At 40.2% G+C, this 18,045-nt stretch overlaps 1 protein-coding gene across 2 annotated transcripts in view; it reads right to left on the bottom strand.

Moving 5' to 3' along the window:
- The window catches only part of SH3BGRL2 (SH3 domain binding glutamate rich protein like 2), a 39,285-nt gene extending 31,671 nt beyond the window's left edge, over window positions 1-7,614 (bottom strand). The window contains exon 1 of one of the 2 annotated variants that reach the window (XM_057369404.1): window positions 7,429-7,614. In XM_057369404.1, coding sequence (XP_057225387.1) covers window positions 7,429-7,473 — 45 coding nt within the window. In that variant the 5' untranslated portion in view covers window positions 7,474-7,614. The remainder of the gene's footprint in view (window positions 1-7,428) is intronic. The other variant, XM_057369413.1, reaches the window with a different exon arrangement.
- Window positions 7,615-18,045: the final 10,431 nt, after the last annotated feature.

Here is an 18,045-nt window from a genome sequence, read left to right as displayed (position 1 = left end):
GAAGTACATATCTACATATGCATATTCAAACAAAATGCAAGTTGCAACATATACAAAGGTCACTCCCAGCCATTAACTTCCGCAAGTTTATTCCTTGCAGTAAAATGACAAACATCTTGTGTTTCCCATGTTGTTTTAGTAGGAATGATGGGGATTAGTTACCCAGGGATAGAACAGCAAAACCAACAATATCARATCCTGGAACTCTTAACTGTGAGGACAAGGTCTGTCCTACCCAAGGGAGATGGGTAGCAACAGAAGGGCATGCTGTCACTGATAATTCACGACTCCCTGAACAACCTGCATCTCCTAAGAGCTTCTCTTCAGAAATCAGCTAGCAAGACCATTACTCCCTTTTCTCTGTACCAAATTCAATTATAGCAAAGTACAATATTAAATTTAGACTAAATAAGCTTGTTTACTAATATAAAATCAAATTGATTTTCTCTTCCTCACTAATGAGATAGAAATAACTTGTTTTCAGAAGGTTTCTCATCACTATAGCTCTTACAACCACAAAAGGARGATACCCACATGCTTTAGACTCAGGCCCTTCAGAATGGTGATAAATAACTTACAGTAAAGTRGCACACCTGAATGGAAGGACTGACACAGCTTTGAACTGAAGAATTAAAAGATTTCACCCCAAAATAATTCACARATGGATGTCTACAGCCCACATAAGACAAGAAAGGAAGTTTTGTATCCATGTTCTCTTGCTATAAGACAAAATATGCTAAATGAATTGCCTGTACAATATTTGTATCTCARTCACTGATTCTGCCCAGTCAACAACAACTTTGAGTCATGAGCCACACTAAAATCTGATGTTTTCAGAAATGACAGGCAACAGTGGCTTAGGTTTCTGAATTGATTCCATCTGCCCATCCAACTGGTGCCAACTCAACAACACAGCAACCCCAGGAGAGAAGATTATGGAAACAATCTCTTGGCTACTGAGGAATTCAGAAGCTCTTCTGAGCTCTGTCAGTTATCTGCAGACTATTTTCATTGATAGTCACAGGTAAGAAATACTAGCACCACCTCCACATTCCCCCTCACCTTGCCAAGAAGAAACTTTGCCAACTTAAGAGACTTGAAAAATGTTAACTATCTTCKGTAAAACTTCTTTAAAAATTAGGATGTTAAAAAACACTGACATTTAGGAACATGATCATGGTTTTTTTTGGATACAATAGAACTAGGAATAGATTTCATGGAGACTGCATTTTTGTGTTCATTACTTTTTTTTAGCAAGCTTCCACACTGTAAGGAAAACAAAGATTGCAGTATTTCCTTTTGGACAGATTTCCTGAGGGGGCCAACACTTGAGGCTGCAGATGAGGAAGCTGTTGCACTTAGTGTACTTGCTAGTACAGAGATACACTCTGGGTTAACAGCTCAGTGACAATTCTCTCCAAGTTGCACTAGAATTGATAARCAAAAAAGTGATACTGATTTTATACAATGAAGAACTTCCTTAAATGCTATTTTTCCACAACTCCAAATTTCTGAACATTCCTAAGTAATTTGTACTCATAAATTGCATACAAGTCAGTTATTACTTCAGTATTCTTTTTCATTTATTACAATCAAATTCAGTTACATGCAACATCCAGTAATCACTGGCACTATGACCAGAGTTAGGAAAAAGGCTTTTTTTATGGGTGGAAGATTAAGGAGAATAGGTCGCCATCAGTGAAGTGTGCCCATTTGGGGACTTGCACATTGATACTGCTGTACACTATAGAAAAATAAAGGGGAAAAGTTTTCATAACCCCAGTCAGAACAATACCTCCTTTGAAGTTTYATTACAGTTAATTGTAATCAAAGGTCAGTAACCATCCTACTGCACATGACACTGTGTAGTCCAAAGCACATTCTTTAAAATAGCATTATTTCTGACATACTCTACCTGCCAAGAAGAAATGTAAATATTTGAAAATCACTAGAGCATACAAGAATGGTGCAACAATTAGCTACTAAATTCCATACACAACTTTAACCTGCATCCTTGTGACTAGGGTTCACACACACAGCTCCCTACTGAACATTCCTTAAGTGATCTGAACTTAAGGTTCAGAGGCTCAAGGTTCTTTCCATCACAAGGCAGGAGAATGTAACTAGAGTTTAGACTTATTTGGAATGCAGACCTGAAACCTAGATCTGCAGTAAGTCCTTAGGGTGAAAACCAGCTAAAGCTTTCAGCACTGACCTCCCTGCCTCACAGAATTCATAGTCATGGGTGAGGCTCTCACCCTGCCACATCCCTGTCAAACAGGAAGGACAGGAGCCAGCAGAGATGAATGAGCCACCTGACCTGATAATAAGAAACTTGAGGAAGGATGAAGGAACTAATATTGTTCATCAAAGGGAATAGATCCAGAAAGTCCCCAGATCTCTCCTATGCATTAATGTAATTGCTAACGTCCAAGATCGTGGATACACATGATGTGTCCAGTTACTGAGCAAGGATCCAAATTTTTTCTTCCAGTATCACTGCTGTAGTTACAGCAGTGCTTTGTAGGTGCATAACCAAAAGCACCACCACCTTGAACAAGTGAAGTGACCCAGTATGATGTCATGTGGCATTCATAAYTTAGGATTTGATGATCCAATTCAACAACTGTATCCTCAACATGCTGACATGTTAGACAATCCTGTGGTTAAGCATTTAAAATACTGATATGTCCCATGTAAATATTGCAGGATTACTTCTAACAGTAAAGATTATTGTCTCATTTCTGAAAAGCTAACTTATCTGCTGCTCTGATCTGATTTTACAAATATTTAAAAATCATGATAATATTTATAATTTGCAAAGCTTATTATTTTATATTATACGCAGTTGAACTCTCGTAAATCACATGCAACAAGTTGTAAATCCCTCCAAATGACCACCATAATTAATGCCGTTTTCTCAAAAGGCACTTGTATTGCTCAACCAAATCACTTTCTGTTTCGCCTGCTGTACTTTTGGGGTGCATAGAGGCAAAAAAAAAGTTAAGATGGTGGGTATTCTAGAAGTGACATATTCTAAGTTAACTTATTCCACACCTCCAGTAAGAAGCACAATCTTTCTGAGAAGTGCTATGAGAAATGTTGAGTTCCGGTGACTTTTTACAAACAAGGGTGGAGTTAAAATTCATCATTGATCAGAAACCAGCTTAGCCTTAAGAATGCTAGCACTGTATTTGTCTTCATTACATTACCCAACAACACGTGAACCAAACAAACATGACTATAATTATYCTGACATTCCAATGTTTTATAATGTGATTTCAAGTCATTCCAGGAAACAAAAAATCCAATTCATTTCACCTCCATAATACGCTTAATCAAAAGCAAAGCTTTAGTCTCATAAAACCAATATTTGCTATAGAAACAATTTAACTGCAACTGCACCTATCTTATCAAGCTCCCTAGTAAAAAATCCATAATCCTCTTCAGTCGCAAGAGTCAAAGTCCAAGCTTTGGTCATGTAAAAAAGTCTATTMTTTTCAGGTTGTTGCTGTTCCTTCCCAAACCCTCCTATCGTCCCAACATGTTCTCCTGAAGAATGTGGCTAAGCAGCACTTATCTTTGTGCACTAAAAGGAATTCATGTAGGTGACRTGTTTTTCTCATCTTGTGAACTTATAAAAATTTCAATGGGAAGGTGTTTCACATTTCTCACTAGTCAGAGTAGATTCTACCTTCTGTATTATTTCACTAACTCCCCTTGCATTATCTGTTGAGCTCAATAGATGAAGCTTCAATAAATTAATACCACAAAGGAGACTGTACAAGACAGTACAGTACAAAGGAGACAGTACAAGCAGTTGTTTGAAGTKTCTCCATTATTTCATAGCTCTTCAATGATATTTCCCTTACCTGATCACGAGTCCCCTAACTGCAAGATTGAAATCTTCTCTGTTTTGGCATTTCTAGACAACTGTAGGAAGTCCAGCCTTAGAGTAACTTAGGTTATACTACCAGCTTTCTGGCAAAGGTAGAGCTGCTTTAAAACACTGAAAACCATTTAATTATGAGTCTGTACGTAGTACACTAGCACAAATATAAATTTTTATTGATAGACTAGAGAAAGTAAAACAGAGAAAATTACAGTCAATTTGGAATGATTTGGTAAAAAACRTGGGCATAAACTATTCCCTGAAAACAGTGAAGCACTGCTGAGGGAGAAAAGTAAAGGCTACTTTTAAAGTAACCATTCTCTTAGGCACAAAAGAACACTGATTGTCCTTATCAGGGAGGAGTAGCAAAGCCTCCCAAGCCCTACAAAGAAGTGTGTGGAATTTGAGACACAGCTTACCAATACAAGCAGAAATTCAGGTCAGAAAGARCAGGAGACAGTAAGGCTTGTAGAAACATGCCTGCCTGCCTATTCAGAGGCTTCGCACTGTGATTCAATTGAATCTGCCTAATGCATGCTTGAAACGACAGGAGGTGATTTAGAAACGCACTCACGCACAGTACCGCTCTCCTCCCTTCCCACTAGAAAGTCTGAGAAACTTTTCTACAGCGTCCCTACAGGCTAAACCCACAGTCCAGCTTTCCTCAACACTGAAGATCAATGTTGCCACTCAAGCAACAACTAAATTTTGAGATCTGTGAGTTATTTTAAGCTCACAAAGCATTTATAGTCACAAGTTTTATTGAACAAACAAAAAGCAGTTACTACCATTAACTTCTCAGAGGTCTAAGAACTTTCAGATGTTTGGAAGATGGTCCAGGGAGAACTCCAAAACCAAATTAAGGGAAAATTCATATTGTTCTTGGCTCCTTCTCATTTGCTTCAATTACTTCCTTTTCTCATTCTTTGGAATGACCCTCAACATGTYTTATGCACAAGACTCTTAGAATTATGCGTGACAACTATATATCTTTACCTTCTTTAGCACCTAATAAATTACACCAAGTATYGAGATCAATAACTACTTCAGCAGCTTCCAGAGAAAGTTATATTTATTCAAGCTAAAGCATTTTCTGAGCATAAAATTGGTGTATTTCTCAGCAATGCTTCAGCCAAATGCCTATCATTTGACCTGGGCATTCTGAAGATTTCAAAAGGAGTCCTAACAAAGAGTTTAGCTCATCATATTTGCCAAAACAAAAGTATATTCTAGAGACTACACCGACTTTCCATTGTATAATAGAGTAATTCAACTAAGTATGTCTAGAGAGATTGGGAAAACTAATAATGTCACMATGACACTGCTTTTTTTTGTCAGTCAATATTGCATATAGAAGTTTTTGGTCAATTACAACATGTCAGATACTAATCTGAAAAATACCCACTGTTACAAGCAACTAGCCTACAATTTGAYTCAAATTGACCTACAGGTAGAAATGAAACCATGGATTCTGACACCATTTTTAGCAGAAGACACATTAGGACCTATAAGGCATACTCATTTTTCTCAACAGGGAAATAATCCCATCTCATGAATTGCATGGAATCCCAAAAAACAGCTGATGTACTATTGAAGGCTGGAGGAGATGACAATTGTGTGACTCAAACACTTTTGTTTCCTTTTACTAATGTTTAGTTCTAGAAAGAGAATAATAAGTTTAAAACTTCCMTTAAAACTGTTTAGAGACATGAAATACAGTAACCACCTTCTTCTCCAGACACAGATTCCCACATAACCAGCTAATAATAGTTTTTTCTTTGTCATTTTCCTCCATCTCTTAGCCCAGATCTAAGGACACCCCCTGCAAAGCCCACAGAAAAAAAGCCTCCATGATGCAACACCGAGAACAGCAGGAACCTAACCCATAATTAAAGTTCTTAAATCCTGTGATAACACAGATTAAAAAAAAAAAAAAAAACTGACAGAAAAGAGATGGCACATCTCTGGCCCTTTCTAACAGTATCTTCAATCACTAAATCATCTGTTCCTCTCTGGTTAGGCTGCTGTCAGATGTGCTGCWGTCTAGATGAAGAAAGTTGACTATYACCAGCATGCAAACTGTTACCCATATTCCGTTCATTCTTGTTGTCCAACCCAGAACAAGAGTGAGCAAGAGAACTGATGTGCAATTTAAATTGCTTCTCAAATTCTGATTTGGTTTGCTGGGTTAATGGACAGTTATGAGGGTTATATTGCTCTGCTAAATGGATATGAACCTTGCAAGCAGACAGGGTAAGGAGGCAGMAGAATCAGAAATTCATATCAATAATCTGCTTGCAGACTGGAGATGTGGGTGAGTGAATTATGTGGCCCTTTTCAACCCCTAGAACAAAAACAATATACAAAACTATGTATATTGTTCAGCCCATGAGACACRAAGCAGAAAGTAAAACTAGCAATGCTACACTACCACAGCATGAACAAACTGCCCATGCAGGGAAGAGGATGTTTCTCTTGTGGGTACTTGATGGACATGGATTACAGAGTTCTGAAGATGCTGTTTACTCAGTTGGCTACTGAAATGGATAATTAGTTTTTATTAGCTGTAATGTARCCACTAAGCATTTTGAACACATCATGCCAAAACATATCAGAACACATACCTGTCATCACGCCACTGAACTGAAAACTAGATCTACACAATAAAAGGYTGAAGGAACTGAATACACAATAAACCTTCAGACAGCAAAGTGGCACATACTTCCACAACACAAAAAATGCTGCTATCCTCACTGCTGAAGCATAAAGAATATCAATTATATCTAAGTGATGTTTCTTACTAAAGAATGAATTCAGTAGGATGCTTATGCACAGATTTCCTTAACAGATAGCTGTCACTTTATGAGAAAATATGGAAATTCATAGRTCACACGCATAATTAATTCAACAAGAGAATGATGTACGAGCTTGAATTAAACAGAGAACGCAATGATGCCCTTCAAAGCGAGTTTGAGAGAAGCTGTACCAATTCCAGAGTATTTCTTAATGCAGAGAGGTGCAGGCGGCCTGAAGCCTGTCCCTAGGCTCTCCTTGTTTTTATCTGTCCCTTGCCGTGGGTGGCAGGCACGGAGGCACCGCACCTGCCCGGGCTCGGCTCCCCTCGGGACGGTCTCCCCTGCGCCGCGGCGCCGATCGCTTCCCAGGAGGGGAAGTCTAGCCCCGCTTAATGACCTCTAAGACCCAAACACACCCAAGTTTTGTCCCCACAAAAATTTCGGGGCGCTTGGTTTGCCAAAGGCAATTTACGAACTAGTTAAGCTTCGGCAGCCTTGCGGAGGAGAGTTGTCTTTTCCGCCCCCATCGCACACGCAACCGCGGCAAATTCAGCCCCGCGTCGCAGGGCAGCCCACAGACGGATGGACTCCGGGGTCCGTGCAGGAGTGCGGGGACAAGGCTGGGAGCCGAGGGCGGGGGGGACAGCCGCCAGCCCCGCGCAGTCCCCGGCCCCGCAGGCTGAGCCCTGCCCGCCGCGGCCCCGCTCCTCTCCCTCCTCCCCGCCGCTCGCCCCCACTCACCGCCACCGAGCCCGAGGAGGAGGCGACGAAGACGCGGATCACCATCTTCACCTCATGAGCCGCGGCGACAGGAGCGGTGGGGACGGGGCAGCGAGGCTACGAGGAGCCGCTCCCCCGCACGGGACGGGGCCGGGGCCGCCCGGCTCCACCCCGCCACCGCCCCCGAGGGCGGCCACCGCCCGCAGCGCCCGCAGCGCCCTCAGCGCCCACAGCACCCGCAGCACCCGCAGGGCCCGCAGCACCCCCTGCCCTCCCCTGCCTGCCCTCCCCTGCCCTGCCCTGCCCAGCGAGCGCAGCCCCTCTCGGGCGAGCCGGGTCCGGCTCCCGGCTGGCAGGAGGCAGGCGATAGCGGCAGAGGCGGGAATGTGTGGGCGGCGCGCAGGGACCGACGGGCGCTGTAGTTCTCCCCGGGCGGGGACAGCCGTAGGACGGAGGCAGGAGGGAGCTTGCCCGGCCCCGGCTGCGGGCAAACGGAGGCGTGAGGCAGCCTGTCCGCCCCGGCTGCCGTGCCCTGGCGCCCAGGACTGCCCGGTGCCACCGTGCGCTTTGTGGGGGCTGAGAGGGGCTTGTGCCGCCTCCAGGTGCGCTGCCCACCCGAAGAGGTGAACAACGCCTGAAATTGCCGCCCCTCCCGCCGAGAGCTGCTCCCCTCGCTTCCAGCTCAGGCTGATCCTGGTCCTCATGCCCCCTGCGGAGCCGCCAGATCTGATCCTTGGTCGCCGCTTACTGCGGCAAAGGGATGGAAAATGAAACCGTTCTGGACTGTCATTCCTGTCAAGGCAAGCAACAGGGACAACGCAGGAAAGGCAGGACACCGGGCGAGAGGGCTGTCCTACGCCGTACATCCAGAAGGAGTTAACAGCCCTGCCCGTTTTCACTCCCTGGTATAGATGTACAGTTCCCAATAGTGTCAGCTGTGGAACAGATGTTATTAATCATCAGGATAAGCAGATAACCCCAAATAACCCTTCAGGCAGCTCATGTGCAAGTGACCAAGGCGAACTCGGTCCTCAWCAGCCTCGGGTCTGTGAGGTTGCAGCCTGCCTTCCTTTAAAGTCAAGAATACACAGCWGACAGCCTTATACATGTTACTACACTCGTAACCCTCATCCTCTTACATCCCTACGTGCAGCCAGATGGTTCCTCATTCCCTCTGACTAAACCTTCCCACCCTTTCACCCCAATGATGAAGTGTGCTGTGTCATCCTCCTTCACACCTTTGCATTGCACTGCCCTCAGTGAATTTCCACTGTCCAGACTAAGCACAGACCTCGACTTGCTGCTAAATGTGTCCTTAAATCTGTTGTACTTTTTAACATTGATAATTTATTTTGAAATCCTGAAGGTCTTGAAGAAGGTACCTAGCAAGTGTCATAAAATGCTCAGTGCTCTCTTAGAGCTTGATTTATCTTGTGGAAGTCATTGGAAAGCTTTCCRCTGATTTCACTGTCCTCTGGACTGAAGCTTAATATCAGGAATATAAAGTCCTTAAATGGGAATTCAAGTATCAATCTTGCAAAGATTTAYATTTATGCATTACTTTGCTTTCGTGAGAGTGCTTGTTGAAATAAAAGAAGAGTAAACTTTGCTGGAGAACACTTAGGTACAAAGGTTAAGGTTTTCTGGCTTCAGTGCTCTTGTCTTCACTTGAGCATAACTTTTACTGTGGGAACCATGAACCAGTGAATAACAAGTGTTTATTGTTTAATTGCAGCTGAATGTCCAGTGAAAGCAGCAAAGGAGACAAACTTGTTTTTATGTTGGTTTGTAAGGCAASACCAAGCAACTTGTTAAAATTCTGTGATAGGTGAGTAATTATAGGAATTTTCTGGAAAATTCCCATTACCTTACTCAGTGAATTCCTTCGTGCTACAGGACTACTTCTGGCAACAATTTTTCTTGTATTTCTCCAAGTTTTATTTAGAAGATAGAGGTGCTTACTTCCTACTTATTTCTCTGTTTACTCACTACTAGAAAATATTGGGTGTAATATTMTATTTTGGTCGTACTCTTATTTTATGAAACAAAATCAGGGCAACTCATTGCAGCTGGTTGTATGTGATTCATTCACTGCAGTAATATATAGCATTAAACTATAATATTAATAACTCCTGCTTTCTAATATATTTTATAAATACAGCAAAGGAGCAAAAAAGATAATAAGACTGATTCTGAAGGCTGCTGGAGATCTTTATCTTTCATTAAACCCAGGAAGAGAATGCTCCTACATCTCAGAGACAGCCTTGACACATAACAATAACCCAGAGAAAACATATGGCAATGGCATCATCACATAGAAAAAGCATGAATTGTAACTAAGAAAATTAAGAATTCTAATGAGAATGTAAAAACTGTAACTAATGTATTTTTTAAGATTGTTTCCTCTCTGTATAAGAATCCTCTATTTTGTTAGCTCCAAAAGCCACAGATATAGCCTCTGTTCCTATGTGGAAAACATACAACTTCCATTTCAGTTCACTTGAAAGTGTTTATGAACTGCATAAATTCTCAAAAGCTATGGGAAAAAAAGACAAGACAATGCACATTCTTCTTTTTTATTGTTTTTAGAGTCTCCTTTTTGTTCCTGCAGCCCTAAGGTTGGTAGCTTCCTGCAGCTTGAACTTCAAAATATGGTCTGAGCAGCTAAACTCATGGCCAGAGTTGATAAAATCAAATTGAGCTAAAGTACCAGAGCTCATGAAAATCTTCCCTCTATCACACTTGACACAGTTTTAGCCAAAGCTTCAGCATCCTTACTCCACACATATTTGGAGAAACCATCAAAGACAGAGCAGGGGAACTCACTGCCTACATTCAACTTCATAATGAATGCAACTTAAAGCATCCTTGAGGACTTCCTTTGAAACTGAATTTGAACAATCTCAAGCTATATTTCCACATTTTTTTCTTATAATTCTCTATTTTCATAAGTAAATTGATAAAGTTTTGGGTTAATACTTTTGCATCTATGACTTTTCAGTATAAACTTTGATGCAACAAAGGGCATTGAAAATCCAGACAGCTTTCTCATGTTTTTCTTTTGCCGGTCTTTCCATACACATAAAGCAGCTARTTTGTTATAGAAGTAGTCCAGAAAGTTAGGAAAACCTAAACATTACACTGAGAAAGTGAAGATTTTAAAGCTTATACAGCAGCCTCTTAATCTATGTGACTCCTAAGAAGAGAAATATTCCTCTGTRGAGTGTAAAACCTACTGGACATCACCATATGTTGTTTTGCATTTTTAGGTGGTATACAGGTTAAGACTGGACATCACCCTTTGTCCTGCAGCTGCTGCTGGCAAATATCCCTGAGGCCATGCCTTTTACTCCATTTCTGTTGTACAGTTCTGGAGGCTTGAAGACAAAATTGTACAAACTTTTAGTTAAGTAGAAGAAATGTAATAAATTAAAAACATTGCTAAAATGATTTATGAGCAGTTTSCCATGTTTACAGCAGGTACTGAAAGACTCCAGTTGACAATGTAAATTTATGGGGGGCAGGGGTAGTTTCTAAAGATTTCACGGTAAGAATGATTCATTGTTATGTCAGACCTTCATGGAAGATTAAACAGAACTTTACTGCTGCTAAGGTAACAAAGTACACACAGAACCAAGGCTTACTRGTGTGTGGAAACAGAAGTCTAAAAGAACAACTTCGAACAAAGAACATTCTAGTTATGATAAAGGATGATTGCATAGCAAGATGCAACATGCACTGGATAAAAATATGGGAGAAACAGCATATTGTGTTCAGGACTGAAAAAATAGTTAGGATGGCTTTATTTCCATGAAAGAAGCAGTCTGCCTGAGGCATTTCAGAAGTTTTCTGGTCTGGGTGGTTGGTACCAATCAATTATTTCTCTGGGTTCTGTGAAACATTGCTAAAAAATAGTGAAGTTTCATCGACTCTGCAACAGACCACATCCTTTTGCTTTCTAAGGAGGTCTTCATCACTTTTAATAAATTCCAAGTATTAAAACATGTTGAATTACAGATTTATAATGCCATTAAAAGCTGTGACAGTTTACATCAGTCTTCTTTGGTAGAAATGTGACTGTCATGATAGGGAGCAGAAAATAAAGGGCAGAGAAAACCTAGTGTTTCAGCTTCGATAGAACTACAGAGTATCATTTCCTGCTTATTGCACTGCACAGCACCAGAGAAAAATAATTTAAACCATACAGAATGGCCAAAGTAACATAATTTAAGAACAGAACTGTTTCACTCGTTGTGTAATAGCACTCACCGTGGTGGCTGATAGCCCATAAACATCTTGGCCAGACACAGTTTGAAAATGTATGAGATAAGGCTGCTTGGAGCCCGATTCTCTGCATACATCCTAGAAGCCACCATATTTTAAAGGTATTATTTTATTCACAGAAGTAACCTCCAGGGCAATTTTCTCAGTTGTGCTTAAATGCCTGCAGCCATGGTCTGTGGATACTCGTATGAATCCTTCTCTACATGCACAACAGKTCAAGAACCTCCTAATCAAGATCACTCTATCCTTTGCAAAATTCTTTTGAGTGTTTTATCTGTCACTGATGTTTCTCAATAACAAACTCAGTTTATTGCAAGACTCTGTTTTTCCCAGAACCTTCACTGTGGCCAGAGGTTTGCATTCAGAGCATTTCTCAGCTTTCCTCACAGTCAGATTTTAGAGATAACATCCTAAGACAAAGCTCTCTCTTTTTTTACTCTGAAGCTACTACAAAGCCMACATGTTAAAGCGGGGTCTTGGAAAGAGACAAAGTTGGAACAATTTTGACAGAGGTTTTGATTCTTGCATTTCTAAATTTGTAGCATGTTGAGGAGAGCAGCAAAGTACAGCTGTTCTTCATTTTAGAATTATTTCTGTACCATCTCTTTATAACTTACAGAAGAAAATAAAGCCAAACAAACAAAATTATTTTWAAAAAAATTCCACAGAGTGCTTGAGTAACCCTTCCTTCATGTCGTTTAAACCGAAATGTACCTAGATAATAAYAAAGCTGTATAAGTCCATTCTTCTCAGCTGCTGTCCTTTAGTAGAAGTCACAATCTGCTGCTCTTTAGTTGAAACATGATTAGTTTTAGTATCTGTGCCTGCTTTGATTCCCCCCATGAATTCCTAATACTACGGACCTTTGAAAAGAAGAACATTTTCCTGTGAAATTCCTCATCTGATGTAGGTCAGTCATCTGACTTGCTCAGTCAACTGAACCTGGAGATTTAAACATCTTTCATATTCTGAATTAAATCAGTCATCATTCCTTAAATTTACAGCTACATTGTGTAAGAAGTCTTAGAGTTMATTTTCTACTCGTGTCTTTAAAGATCCACTGTTACTGAAGTTGGTGGCTCTGCGTGAGGAGCAGGAATTTAGGCAGGTTTCAGTCAGTGTCAAGCCTTCTACCCCGTCTACCCTTTCAGCACAAGATACTGCAAATAAATCAGGCCAAACAATGTCAAGTCCAGTAGGTTTGTGTCTGTATTTCTGCTAATTTGAGCAACCTTTAGTAATCTACATTACTGCAGAGGGATGAGGGATGAAAGCCCCCAAAAATCTCATTTTCCCATTTGCAGTTTCCAATGAAACCTAAATTAGCAAGCACTCAAGATATGAAGTGCACTCAAAGAGCAGCCATAGAGCATTACATTCTTGCCAGTCCTTTCCAGGAGGGACCTTGTGCCAAGCTCTTGGAAAAACAATCTACCACCACATTCATTTTGGCTTCTTTTCAGCTGTTTTCCCATATCTGCTCAGTTCCATTCTGACAAGGCACTTTAGAAGACTCATTTCTTGCAGGATGCAGAAGCGGGTTTGCAATAATATTTACATATACAAGGACAAAAAAAGAGTAATCTTGTGGAGAATAAGGAGCAGCTGAGTCATGAATTTTCTTTTTTTTTTTTTTTGTGACTTTCCTAAAGTGTATGCATGAAATGAGCTAAGAATAGTTACTCTTTTTGTAGTATTTAGGAGTGTTTTAGATGTTACACAAAACAGGGATGTAGGGAGACATCTCAAACTTGGAAAGCTGATGTAAATTTGAGGATAAATATAATGTATGCACTGCATTTCAAGCATGGGTTCAAGCCCTCAGATGGAGGCCACTCTCATATTGAGAGGACACAAGACTGCACTCAGTCACAGGTTTGATTAGGGATGTGCTGCAGACAGGCTGTATTGACCTACATGGGAAGTGATGTCAATGTCATAGGTTGTTTTGGAACAAGATGAGCCTTTACTGCCTCGACAGAAGCCGAAGAGATGTGGGCTGGGAGCAGGAGCACATGGAATGTAAACCACRTGCCTGGCCTGGTGCCATCAGGTTAGTGCAGATACAACCTGTGCAACACTGAACAAAGGAACAGGTAGGAGGCAATGTAAGCCAAACTAAACATCAGCCAAATAAATGAGAAACCATTCAGTGACGGGTAGAGAAATCATTGTCCTTCCATGCATGGCCTTACAAGTCTCCACCCAAACTGTTTTGAATTAAACACAGACCTGCCTCTCAAAGTAGATATACATTTTGTGTTCTTTGGTAAACTAACCCCACAAAATTTGCTAACATTTGTTTATTCCTTTCAGATTTGTAGACTAAAGTTTGTTACATTTTTCATTTCCATATCTTGTTTTCTGTACAATGTTTTCCCTAATGAGATCTTGGGTGCAGCTGTTACTCTGTCTCAGAGCTACCTRAGATTTATTTTCCACTGCTATAAAGGTACTGGGGAAGCAGCAGTTGGAAAGTAATATTTTCCATAGAGGACTAATTAACCTGCAACTGTTGTTCAGTTGTAAAATGTAAAATGATGAAAATRCTAAGTGGAATTTTTAGCACTTCCCCAAAGTTAGTTACAAAACTCAGTACTGTTACCCTGGCCACATCTGATATTATTACTATCCCTTCTTCGCAGAAATTAAACTACATTCTTTGCATCCATGTTTTTTTCACTGGGAGAACTGCWGCTTGGCACAATAAGCATGTATGACTTTTGTCAGTGAAGGCTCAGCTTAGGACAGCTTCCAGATTATTCAGAGCATGAATTGGATGGTAAGAACAAAAAGCTAATACAACCYTGTTTTGTTGGGGTTTTTTAATAATTAATTAGAAAAGAATGATGAAAGACACACAACTTGTCTTCATAGGAAATCAGTAAAACAAGCATGGCAAGCTAAATGAGAAGCTATGAGAGGTTAGCAAAATTAATCTTGCTGCARGAAATATTATTTTCTCAATTCCTCAAAACCATCTTCTCAAGATACACACTTCCTATTTCACTAAGCAACAAACATCACACAGCCAGCAGGGTCAGGTCTGCTGCTCTGCTAAYGGCATGGCAAGGGTAAGCATGTCAAAGCTGCCATTGATTTTTTCTAAATGCAGCTAGACTGAACTAAAACTACTTTCAGAATAGCAGATATAACTAATGAAGATACAGCCAAGCAACTATGCTACTAAACCTATTTTAAACAGCATACCTGTTTCAGTTGTAACCTATTTTAGCCATGGTGACCATAGGCTGCTCTTAGATAACTCCCGAAAAAGAAGCTACAATATTTTAAAAACCTTACTTGAATAAATTTCCTTATTTGTATTCAGAAAGTTGTGGTMTGTGGACCACAATTTGTCCACAAGCAGACAAATATGATGTAACAGCTGTATCAGACTCCAAGTGGGTAAATATTTGTGATGCCCAGTCTACTTTGCCATGTAAGCCCCCTCTCACTGCCCCCAMCAGTTCTATTTAAAACAACAGGAAATAACTTTGATTCAATATTAACTTTTGGATGATGATAACTAAAGCTTAGGAAAGTCTGAGGTTTTTTAAACTCAATACAACAGTGTCATAATTAGATGTAATATTTCTTAGTGGAATCTAGGTAATAGGACATACAGAGACCCATTCTCAGAGATTTTGGACTACATAGTAGGCTGCACTGGAGGCCAATGTGAGGAGTTCCTCCTGAGATCCTTCACATCATCAGTGGTTCAAACACTAGCAAAGACCTCAAAGGGTCCAGCAAAGACCTCAATGGGAGACTTCACAGAAGAGAAAAATATTGTGTCATATGCCCACACAGCCAATTCAAATACTTCATTTCCAACACCCTTTGGATCACTAAAGCCTGTAGCTGCAGTCCTTATTGCCACTGAGCAGACCTTACTCAGACAAGAGAAATAAATGGGACTGTCTATGTGAAGGATGGATACTCTACAAGATGGGTTGCAGATTCAGGCTGGGAGACTACTGTGAATGACAATGACCACAAAGAACAGATTTATTTTTATAATATGACTGGCAAGGTCTTGCAAACCTTCTATTGCWTGATCCAGTGGTGAGATACTTGCCTAGACAAACCTGGTTTGGTTCTGACTAGCAGCCAACCTAGCTGAGCAGGCAGAAAATCAGAGAATCATGTGTATCTTGCATATCTTCTTGAAAGCAACTTCTGAGAGACATTCTCTCTTGCAATATTTCTTTGAGGTTCTTTCCATTGTGTTGCTTTCTGTGATGTAGCCATTAAGCATGACAAGCAGTAAACAAATGTTAGACATAGTTTTCATACCTACAGACATCTCCATCTTACTCAGATTCATCTTTACCTGTGGTGTCTTCACACTGTATCACATTGCTGCCACTTCCAAGGCTGGGCTGTGTCACTTGGTAGTCTGGAAGCTGCATCTGCTCAACATAGATGTTGAACCGATAAGAACTCTTTTTATAGGACTAGGATATAATGAAGATCATGGCTGAAGATACAGTTTCTCTTACAGGCTGGAATTCATGGATTAAGAATAAACCCTATAAGTATTCAGAGCAAATTTCTCGTGAGACTGAGCAAAAACAGTGCTGTGAGCTTCCCCAGGAACCAAGGGCTATTTATATTTCTTGGTACAAGTAACACTAACAAATAAAACCAAGTAAACTGGTTTTATGTTTGGAACTTGCTGGATTCCAGCAGAGATAGGAACTTTTGTCAGTGAGGCAACTCTTTTTCAGTCTGTCACATGGAAATTCATGTCTTGCTTTAATATGGGAAATGAAAGTCTGTTCCCAAGTGGGTTTAGTGCCACAGAGCTGGTTCTTGTACAGAAGCATTTCTCTTATCTACAGAATATTAGCATGGACTTACTTAATTCAAGTTACATCTGCCTACATAATATATTTTATTATATTTATATTCTTCAGGAATTTAGGAGACCAGAGGAGAAAGGAAGCAAAAACAAAAAAACAACCCTGCATACAGTCTTGATCTCAGATCCCCATGCTCTGTTTCYTTCTGTGACCTTGGAGGTTTTTGCGGTATTGATTTGTAGTCTTTCTTAAAGTATTAGTTCTTTTCTAAAGGTTTTTCTGTCCTTTTGCTATTTTTTTTTGAAAGAAAAAAAAAGGTTGCTTTAGTTATAATGAATGATTCATGGCTCCTGCAGATCATTCAGGGACGCCATTCATAGTTAATGATTAAAATGCAGTAATAAAACATGAAATGTTTGAAAGTCAACAGTGATGCCTCTGAAGGTAGATCTTTGTCAGAAATTGCTGACAGCATCAGAAACTCTCCCTCTATAAATATATATTTAAACATAACATTTTTGCTCTTTCTTTTTCTGCTCTTGCCTTCTCTTCCTTGCAGGCTCTTTCATATGTGCAGTTTTGGGTCAATATTCTAGCAAGATGGCAGTTTGTCTATAATTTAACTTAGTATTTGTCTCTGTTCTTTTAAATTTTTACTCATTTTTAGCCTGCAGTGATTATTTGCAGGGAAAGAAATTGTCTTCAAAGTCTATATTTAGCCTCATATATCGGATTAGAAATGTAAGCCAATCATCCAATGAGGTTAATTTTAAATCCTGTGGAAATTGTACCACTCTATTCAGTTTTCTCAACGCTTGCACCCATCTTGTGTGAGGTCATATGACCTTTAACTCCAATGTCAAATGTAATTTCCCACCAAAAGAAGTACATGAAATACCCTTAAAATAGTCTTTATAGAATTTATAAGGAGAAGCCTGAGAAGCAGCCTGTTTGGTTTTTTTTTTTAAAACTGATGAGCAGGAGGTTGTGATTGTGTTTTAAAATATACGAAGATTGAACAGAAAAGTCAAGATTTTAAAAAACAAAAAAAACTTGTGCACATTCTACTTTTCCTATCACAAGCAATATTCACCAGTTCTTAGTTCAACACTGGTAGACCTGAATTTAGCCAGTGCTGTATTTATTATATTTAGTCAACATTAATATCAGTGAACACTATTTTTAAGTTCTACATCTGCCTTAACTGTTGCCTTTCACCCCAGTTTGTTCYCATTCTGCCCCTCCAAAAAGGCCAAACATTTGGAATTTTTTTTAATAATATTGCTGTTTTCCTGGCAGTGACTGTCTAGGGATGATTATCACATTCATCATCTCCATCAAATCTATTTATATCTATTGGTTAAAACCCAGCTTGTGATCACTGAGCTGCAGATGGAGCTCCCTGAACAGCAAAGGAGTCCATGCATCTGTGCCAGGAACACTTGGAGTCACTGTGGAGAAGGAGCTGAGAGGATCTGTCATTACACAGTGACCTCAGAGAGGTGTCAAAAARAGGGAAAGACTGCTCCCTTACCTATGTATTAGT

This window comes from Malurus melanocephalus, unplaced genomic scaffold (assembly GCF_030028575.1).
Source record: "Malurus melanocephalus ecotype Western Australia unplaced genomic scaffold, MMel_1.1 scaffold_4, whole genome shotgun sequence".
Classification (NCBI taxonomy): domain Eukaryota; kingdom Metazoa; phylum Chordata; class Aves; order Passeriformes; family Maluridae; genus Malurus; species Malurus melanocephalus.
This window is presented reverse-complemented; position numbering and strand designations above follow the sequence as displayed.